The sequence below is a fragment of the Lupinus angustifolius genome, chromosome LG11 (genome assembly GCF_001865875.1).
Source record: "Lupinus angustifolius cultivar Tanjil chromosome LG11, LupAngTanjil_v1.0, whole genome shotgun sequence".
NCBI classification, from domain to species: domain Eukaryota; kingdom Viridiplantae; phylum Streptophyta; class Magnoliopsida; order Fabales; family Fabaceae; genus Lupinus; species Lupinus angustifolius.
In genome coordinates this window covers 34153454-34163574 of record NC_032019.1, presented here as the reverse complement: position 1 = coordinate 34163574, position 10121 = coordinate 34153454, and the positions used below count along the sequence as shown (strand labels likewise).

Genomic DNA, 10121 nt, shown 5'->3' with positions numbered 1-10121 from the left:
ATTTAGAAAGAATGAAGCTAGAAAAGCCTTATTGCAATGCTAGTCCCCAATGGTCTACTGAAGTAAGGTTGTGCTAGATTCCAAAAAGACGAAAATGTCAAGAGTTTGATTCATGTGTGAGACACTTGTTGAGAGAGATAGTCACAAATCCTGAAAGAGATTAATTCCTTACCTAAAAAAGGTAATGATATATTTTCAATATTACCAAAAAAAATATTCTCTAACCTATTAAACTTTACTATAGCGAGTTGTGCCATTAGTGTATCACCAAGTGACTTATCTATGTTTGTGTAATAATAATCTTAATGTTGTTTGCAATAGTGAATAACATAAACATAAGACTCAACTTGCTAGAATGTCCATACTTTAAGTTTAGACTTCTCAACCATCGGTAACATTAAGTTTTACTTTTGAAAGTGAGAAGTTAAGATCAAAACAACCTAAGTGGAACTTTACTTATTCCATTCGGAAAAGTTTAAACCATTTAAAATGATAACAAGTCAAGCTTGTGAATGAAGATAAATTGTTTTTGGATTTATCATGAAATGCTCATCGATAAGGGACGAAACTTCATACTTGAAATATTATCTTTTTGATACTTTAGCTTATGATTTAGTTACATTATCAGGAAATTGTTCTTATACTTAACATATTATATGAATTGTCGGATTTTATCATTTACAGTGTTTGTGCAGATCAAAGTCGGAGGAATCGAAGCACAAAGTCAAGTTTTCAGACAAGAATAGTCTGAGCCTAGTACATAAGTCACTCCCAATGGATCTGACAAGACGAAAAGGTCATGCTCAGTGGAAACGCGATGCTGAGCAAAAATTGCAAATTACATAAGCTAAGCTCAACGCAATCCATACACCGAGCGAAATTGGAAAAAAATGGGGTAGGGTTTGTTCTTTTTTATTCTTTTTTACATTTTAGTACATGATTTACATGAATTTTATTATTCAATTTTACATTTTAGTACAATGAGCAAAGTTTTATCCCATAGGTTTATGCTTTAAATTTACTCCTTTTTAGCCCGACCAGAAAGATCCTGTACTATATCGCTACTCGTTTTTTTAATCTGTGTAGTAGTAGTTAGTGTTGAAAGTGTCCAAGTCACACACGGTCCAACCCAATGGCAATGGGCAATGACCCATTCTCTTACTCACCTTTGTTCTTATTCTTATTCTCACACTATCTCCCCCTCACTCTTCACATTCATGCATGTTTACTTCTAAATCAAAGAAAATTAGATTAATACTCATTTCAGTTTCTCGTACTTTTTTAATTTTACCGATTTAGTCTTTCAAAATTTAAAAAACATAAAATAGTTCTCATAAATTTTATAGGCTAGTCAAATTAGTTATTTTTAGTATATTTTACAACACTTGATAGAAACTAATTTAACTCAAAAATAAATAATTTGATCTACATTTAAATTTGTTGGGATTATTTTAAGTTTTTTTATTTTTGAGGGACAAAAGTAGGAAACTTGAAAAAATATGAGAAACTGAAATAAAATTAAAGTAGTGTGGTTTGAGTTAGCAACAATTGTTCCATTTCAGTTTAAAATAGCCAGTTTTGTTTGTTTAGTTCAACTTTGTTTCCTCTTCTCTCTGGCTTTGACCATACAACACACGGTTCAATGTAATAGTGACAGTGATGTCGGTTAATCCAAACCTATTGAGGTGCTTTTTCATAGCTCTAATACATTTTTTTAATATTAACAGTCAGTTATATCATCCATTTTTTATGAGGATTATTTTTCTAAGTCAATCATTATTAATACATAAACAATAAGTAATGCACACAATGCAATAACTCTTACATTATTCATGTGTAGAGTATTTTCTCATATAAAATGATTCATTAATTATAATAATTAAAATGAAATATATAATATATGAAAATTATAAAGTATAACTAATATTTTAAATAAATGGCAATAAAGTATTATTTGTAAGAATGTCTCTTGTTATATGAAATGATATACTATTTTGTTTTTGAATAGTATAACTCTTGAATTGGAGAGTTGTGAATGAGATGGTAAGACTCTTGGAAAAAAGTCTATATATAGTGATGGAAGCACTATACTCATCAGAAAAGACATTAAACATAGTCTCAATCTTTGCTCAGAAATATTGCTCTATTAGCCATAAATAAGAAGAACATATAAAGAAAGGGAAAAAGATAGAAGAGTTTCTCTATTGACAAAGAACAACACACAACATCGTAAAGGAGGATTGTGTCGTCATGTATAAAGGTAATCTATAACTATACACATGACTTTCATGTTGATAAAACTAACATTATTCCATCAATTTCTTTATAAGTGATGTCTTTGTATTTATCAGAAGAGACAATTACTTTAAATAATAAGGATTGTTATCCTTTGAAATAATATTTTATCTTCATTCGATTTGCAAATTACATACATAACTATTATTTTTTCTCCACAATTGTGAGAATAAGAGTATAATTAATAATAAGTATTATATCCAACGAATAATAGTTAATAGAATAAAAATTTCCTTCTAAAATAACAAACATTTATAAATTAGCTGACATTATTAATTGTAGACAAATGTAATATATATTATGTTGATCTCCAAGCTAGACAATGATTGGAATAATTTACTATAGAAACCTTTTTTAATGGAAATACTTATATTAAAAGAATTTTTTCGGATTGTTTGGTCTAGAATTGTAATATCAGTTTTTTTTGTCGTTTTTGTCACATTGTTCATTAAAAAATATCGAAACATTTTTAACTAATTATTATTCATAGCCTATTAATTATTATTTTTACTATACATAATAAATCGATTGTGATTTTACAACATAGCTAAAGATCTAGTCTTAATAAATGGATGCAAATATAAAAAAAAGATGCAAATAAAAACATTGGTTTAGAGAAGAAAATAAGATAAAAGAAGATAAAAAAGAAAGAGTATGAGTAGAAAGAAAGAAATGATAAAATGAGTTGGTTGTAAAAGTTGTTTGATAGAAAAGAAATATAAAAGAATTAGAAGGAGAGAAAATTTGTTTTTACTAAAAAGCCAATTTTACTAATTAAATAATAATTTGACAAAGTTAAAGACATTATTGTAAAAAAAAAACTCCCCTCCTTTTCCATTTCTTCCTAGGGTTTTATCACTTTTTTCTTTCTTTCTGTCTTTCTTAACTAATTCTCTCCTCCACCAAAGACAACTTTTATGATAGTCAACTACTTTACTTTATCCTAAGTATTTTTAATAATATTTAAATCATTAGCCATCACACCATTTTTGACTCATTCAATTTCATTTTTTTCTATCATCAGTGTTTCAATTTCCAATTATATTAAGTTGACCTGGTTGACTTGTAGTGTAGCTAAATTTCTTTCCAATTTCCAAGATACAGCTCTACAATTATGTTTTTTTCATACGGGATACTTAACAAATAATAATTACATGATAGTTATATGTAACTATTTTTAATATTGACAATTCAAATAAAATCTAATTGTACATAAAGTAATATTTTTTTTATTAAAAAAGAACCTAAAGTGAAACTAAGATAATTTACAAAGATAAATTTTTATAGTTAATTTTGTGTAAAACTGAAGAGTTGGAAAAAAGAGAAATGTGTTTTTATTGAAATGAATAACTCAATATATATTTAATTCATTCTTAATACAATGATGTAGCCAATGTGTATATTACTTTCCAACATATACCCTTTCATAAATACTTGTTGAACTAGACGAATAATTATCTTTTATCATTAACTAAATGATATCTTTAGGCTCATGACAATAAAAGAGAAATTGACCTTTAATTTTAATATCATATTAATGTTTTATCTCAAAATCAATTATGAATGAGAAGAATAACTCTATATGTATTTAAATCATTTCCATAACATTAAGACAGACAATATAAAACTTAATCCCAACCAACATTACTCCAAATAATAAACTTTAGAAAAATAACTTACTTTCATTCGGCCTCACAAAATTTTCTAGACAATTGAATATGCTAAGTGGGGAGAAATTTAAAAATAAATAAAAAACAATCAATTGGAATTAGTAATCATACTTATCTTCAATTTAATAAAAAAACACTGTGCTATCATTTGAATTGATAATTCACAATCACAAAGGAGTGTGTTAACAATTGAATATATAAATTAAAAAATTATATTTAAGGAAATGATATAATCAATTCAAACCTTAAAAAATATAAATTAGAAATAGAATTGACATGAACTGAAAAAGGAATTACAATTTAGAAATAGACCACACCCACCAAATTTAGTTTGAACCACAAACACAAAGTCATTCTTTTTTCTCTATGGTGTTCTTTCAATCAGTGCATTGCATGACCTAAAATGTAGCTTAGAATATTCATCACCAAACTCTACCCATCACATGATATTTCTAATTAGTACTACATTTTGAAAAGTAAAAAGAAATAATAAGCTAATATATTTTTAATGTTTTGTCTAACAAATTAATTAACCGTCAATTTGCTAATATAATGTATTTCTCACTGATTATCCTACCACACACTATATTATGTAACTACTAAGTATTTTTATTTATAATTATGATTTTAATTTGAGATAATTTTTACAATATGTGGGTAGGATTAAAATCTAACATCAAATTTTTATGCATTCATCTTTATATTATATAATAAAACATATATATTATTTGAAAATTGATGATCTATTTAAACTTTAAAGAGTATATATATTGAAGTGAATTTAGACTATTTTTTAATTAATTATTCATACCCCGGTGTATAGTATTTTCCCTGTTTTATCTTTTAATTGCATTCCATATGGAAAAATTAACTTTATTACATTTCTGTTTGTTAAATTATATTCATTTAATTTCTTTAAAAAATTTAAAATAAAAAAATACATGGGGTATTATTAATTAATTAAATAATTTAGTTATAAACCTACCAAAATAACTATCCTCTTTTTAGATTAGTTTGTACTCTTTTTGGGTTTAAGAGATTATCTTTTTGTGAACGACAACTTACCTCGTATTAAATTTAAATCTAACTTTAATTATTCTACACTGCCAAGCATAGGATATAGAGCAATGTATTGTGTCTTTGAAAGATCTAGGTCGGATTTGTATAGAAGACTTACTTTGACTAACAATTGAAATTGTATATTATATACTCTCTATTAACTAAAGATAATTTCATTTTTTAAGGTTAAGTTATTTTATAGGTTGTTGGACTATTTCTTCTCAAGTAAAAAAAGTTTATATTAGTTTTTTTGTACTTAAAATTATTTATAATGGCTGAGTTAATTTCATTATATTTTTTTCTTACTATTAAAGATATATCTCCACCTTATGAGAAATAAATTAATCATTTTTAGAGTATTTGACTACTTCTCTCAACAAATATTGTTTTCAGGGATTCAATCATTGACTTTTTAGTTTTTTTGGAATCTAGAAGAGTCTTTCAGTATGAAGTTGTTCTCGAAATGATGTCGTGAAATTGGTTAATCCATTATGAATCAAAGTTATAAAAAATCCTATTTAAATTAATACCTTACCATTAATATAGTCTAGTTCATTTTTTCTCCTATTACAATGATAGTTGCACATAGATAATTTTTCTTAAAGTGCAAAATCATTGAATGAGTGAATGAAAAAGAACACTTATCCTTTCATTTTAATATTCAATAGGGTTGTAAGATGTTGAATAATAGATTATAGATATATTTCTTTAATAACAAATGAATGAATTACCTAACATATATACAATTATATTCTCATCATTAATGTTGGTGTTTCTTTGTTCGGAGGTCGGAGATGTTTTTTTTTACTATCAACATAGTATTCCATCATCTGTGATAACGAACTAATCATTTTTAGAATGTATAATTGTCTCTTTCAACAATTACCACTTATATATAGGAAATGAAACATTGACACTTTGGTTTTCTTGAGATCTAATACAGCCTTGTACTACTAAATCAAGTTATATTTATAAGATGAATGCAAATGTGACAAAATGTTAAAAAAGTAGAGAAAAAATATATGCCATAAATTGATAAAGTTTTTTACACTATTACTAGATTGTTATTCCATCATTTGTATCATTATTGACTAAAGTCTTAAATATAAGAAATACTATAGTGTTCACTACATTAAATCTTCCATTACCAAAGTTGCCAAATTACTCCTTTTACCCTTTAATTTTTTGGTGTTAATGATCCTTCTCATCAAAACCCAAATCATCACAAGCTGAAAAAGGTTCTGAAATCTAAACTACTCAGTGCACAATAACCAGGATCTGCCTCAACTCAAGTGGGTCTTTTTTTTTCTTCTTCTGTTTGGACAGTGTTTTTTTATGGGGTTGTTGCTCTTTTTGTCCCCTCCATTATTGCAAAATTTGCTCTTTTTAAGTTTTTTTCTTTCAAGTTTGAAACTTTATTTGCTTTCATCTGAAATTCTTTGATTCTCAGGGTGATTTCTTTTATGGGTGCTTGTTGGAGCAATAAAATTAAAGCTGTGAGTCCTTCCAATACAGGTCAAATTCTTCTTGACTCAAATCTTCATTATGTTTCCTACTTGAATGAAGTGATTTTCTTTTTTGAGATTTTAGTTTTGTGGGGTTGGAAATCATTATTGATTTAAAGTTGGTAACTTTATGCATAGTTGTGCAATGATTTGAATGTATCATTGCCTTTGGAATATGCTTGGGATGCATGCATGTTAAGGCTGCTATGCCTTTTCTTATATGCTGATCTGCACCTTTTGATTTTGGAGACTTATTGGTTTGTTAAACTCTAGATTTGAGCCTAACTCTAAATTTTAGCTTTTTTAGAAGCATGGTTTTCTGTAAGATAACAACATTCCTCTTGAGAAAAAGCTGTAATCTGAATCTGAGGGAGTTTTTTTGCTAAAAGAACATAAGGTTAATTTAGTGTTTTGTTTAAGTCCATGTTAATTTGGTATTATGAGTGATAATTTTGTCTATTTTGTTTGTTTTAAGGCCAATGATGGTTTATGAATCTTTGTAAAGTTGTATGTCTTGGTATTGATGTAGGCTTCACATCTAGAAGTGCAAGCAGGAGTGGCTATGACACCAGCTCAAATAGCCGGAATTCATCAGCCTCCATACCTGCCATTCCTCGAAGTGAGGGTGAGATCTTGCAATCTTCCAATCTGAAAAGCTTCAGCTACAGTGATGTAAGAGCTGCCACAAGAAATTTCCGCCCCGACAGTGTCTTGGGGGAGGGTGGTTTTGGTTCAGTTTTCAAGGGCTGGATCGATGAGCAATCACTTGCTGCTACCAAACCAGGAACAGGCATGATTATCGCTGTTAAGAGACTTAACCAAGACGGTTTCCAGGGTCATAAGGAATGGTTGGTCAGTATCAATTCTTTTTCTGGATACTCATTCTGTTTCCACTCTCATGTGTATTAATTTGGCTCAGTTTCGGTGCATTGTATATTAACAAAATTCTAGGCAACTGCAAGCCTTTTTGGAAACTCTTTCACTTTCCTGGACTGATCCTGTTTGAGGGATTTTCTGTGGAACTGTATGTTCTTGTATGATCTCATTGACATTATTTGCCAAATCACGTAACTTCAATAGCTCTGCACGAACTTGATTATTCTACTAGAGTTCAATGAATGTCCAAAATTGATTGCAAAGTACTGAATGTTCTGTATTGTATGACACAGGCTGAAATCAACTATCTCGGGCAACTACAACATCCTAATCTGGTTAAATTGATAGGATATTGCTTTGAGGATGAGCATCGGCTTCTGGTTTATGAGTTTATGCCTAAGGGTAGCGTGGAGAACCATCTATTCAGAAGTTAGTACCTGTTATTTTTGTCGAATTTATTATTCTTCTTTCCTTTTTGCTCTCCGTAAAATAATTTTTTTATAATAATTTAAAAATTCAAACCCCTAAGTTCTAATACTAATATTGCCCTAATTCATTATAATGCAGGAGGTTCATTTTTTCAGCCACTCTCTTGGAGTTTGCGGTTGCAAATAGCCCTAGGGGCTGCAAGGGGTCTTGCTTTTCTCCACAGTACAGAACCTAAAGTCATATATCGTGACTTCAAGACTTCAAATATCCTGCTGGATACCGTATGTACATAAGTTCAAACTTGAGCATGTCCTGTTACCATTTAATAAGACTGATCTAGCTCGTTTATTAAAAATCGGTTTCCTGCATGCTGTTTTGCAGAAATATAATGCCAAACTTTCTGATTTTGGGTTGGCCAGAGATGGGCCAACTGGTGACAAAAGCCATGTCTCTACTAGGGTCATTGGAACCCGGGGATATGCTGCACCCGAGTATCTAGCAACAGGTAGTATCTCTGGTGTTTGACATTTTGTGTTACTTGGTTTTTAGGTTTTCTGCATCAATCCTCCTTCTCATAAACTATTCTGTTTTATTTGATAGACACTATAATCACATGCTATTTTATAATCACTTTCTTTGTCTAGTACTAAAGTTTTCTGAAGCGGTGTTTACATTATTCCACCAGTAGAGTTTTAAGCATCCTTTTATGTACAACAGTATCCTGAATCTTGGAAACAACCTCTTCGGTTGCGACTGTGCACATTTATCCTCCACAGACCCGCTAGGTTGAAGCCTTGTACATTGAGCCACCTTTTTTAGTATCCTGAATCTTCAAGCTTTTTCAGAATACCAGTTGCTACTATTCCTCCAATTATCACTTTTCTTGGGATACATTTGCACAATACCTTCTATCTCTATACAGTATTCTGTTCAAATTCTCATATATGGGTGAAATTATCAAAAAGGCCTTAATCGGTTTAAATTTCCTTTTGAAGAACATCGTTTATAACAGAGCACAATGATGTAGTTTGACCCTCGGAGCCAACTCCACCTAACGGAAAAGGGTGTTCTTGTTATTGTAATTGTTTCCAGCTTTCTGATTGTGAATTAACTGGACTCGGGCACCTTGTAGTTTTCATATTAATATGTAAACAAGGAAGCAGTGCATATTATATTTCGATCATTGAATAATTTTTTGTTTTGATAGGTCATCTCACTACAAAGAGTGATGTGTATAGCTTTGGAGTAGTTCTTCTGGAAATGATATCAGGAAGACGAGCGATAGACAAGAACCAGCCACCTGGAGAACATAACTTAGTTGAATGGGCCAAACCATACCTATCTAATAAACGTAGAGTTTTTCGTGTAATGGATCCTCGTCTCGAAGGTCAGTATTCCAATAATCGGGCACAAGCGGCAGCCACCCTTGCTTTACAATGTCTTGCTAGTGAGCCTAAATGCAGGCCTAGTATGGACGAGGTGGTAAAGGCATTGGAACAACTTGAGGACACCCAGAAGAAAAGTGCTGATAAGAAAGAGCATCATCGTGTGCGTGGTTCTGGCCTCGGCAATTCCAATGGCCACCACCCTGCATCCAGCAAAGGTAGTGCCGATGCTCCCAGAAAGGCTTCTGCGTATCCCAGGCCTTCCGCATCTCTTCTTCACGCTTGAGAGAATTTTGCCACACGACTTGAACTAAGCAGAACACATGCAGTTCAGACTTCAGAGATTTAGGTGTGTTATAAAACATATTTTAATGTAAGCATTATTGTGTATAGTTTCTGTTATTTCAGTGCTGTATTTTGAGCTATATTCAAATTTTTTTCATGTGATCCTAGTTGTTAGGCTTATATATGGATCCCAATGGCTCACTACTTTTGAACCAAGTGTAAAACTGCTACATTTTTTTATGATACTTAGGAGGGGGAAAAACCCAAAAGATTATTCTAGAACTCTTCTACGCAGAAACATGCTCGTATAATCAAATAAAAATAAATCCCCACACCTAGGTGGGGATACTCCGACTCGTGAGTTCCGATATGCAGAGAGTGAGCCATATTTACCAAAAATCTGGCACTTGATTAGCTTCTATACGAATGTGAACACATCGAACTTTCCAGTTCTTGTCATTAGTTTTGTGGATTATGCTCTACTTTTTCATCTTTCCATATATATATATAAAGGTTGTGATCAGGTTCATTACTTGATTTCCATTCCAACCACCAAACTGTTTTGACTACTTTTTCATTTTTGTTTCTTAATTATGGTAGCAATGTAGCATTATCAA

At 30.5% G+C, this 10121-nt stretch overlaps 1 protein-coding gene across 3 annotated transcripts; it reads left to right on the top strand.

Moving 5' to 3' along the window:
• On the top strand, positions 6140-9539 carry LOC109361120 (probable serine/threonine-protein kinase PBL11). 3 transcript variants are annotated; one of them, XM_019606441.1, is made up of 7 exons: positions 6140-6316; positions 6475-6539; positions 7059-7381; positions 7699-7834; positions 7973-8115; positions 8216-8339; positions 9042-9539. In XM_019606441.1, exons 2-7 carry the CDS (start codon positions 6488-6490, stop codon positions 9503-9505), a joined length of 1242 nt encoding a protein of 413 aa, XP_019461986.1. In that variant the 5' UTR covers positions 6140-6316; positions 6475-6487; the 3' UTR covers positions 9506-9539. The 3 variants fall into 3 exon arrangements, with proteins under 3 accessions (XP_019461986.1, XP_019461988.1, XP_019461985.1); XM_019606443.1 differs by having other exon boundaries at positions 6140-6320; XM_019606440.1 differs by lacking the exon at positions 6140-6316 and adding an exon at positions 6343-6364.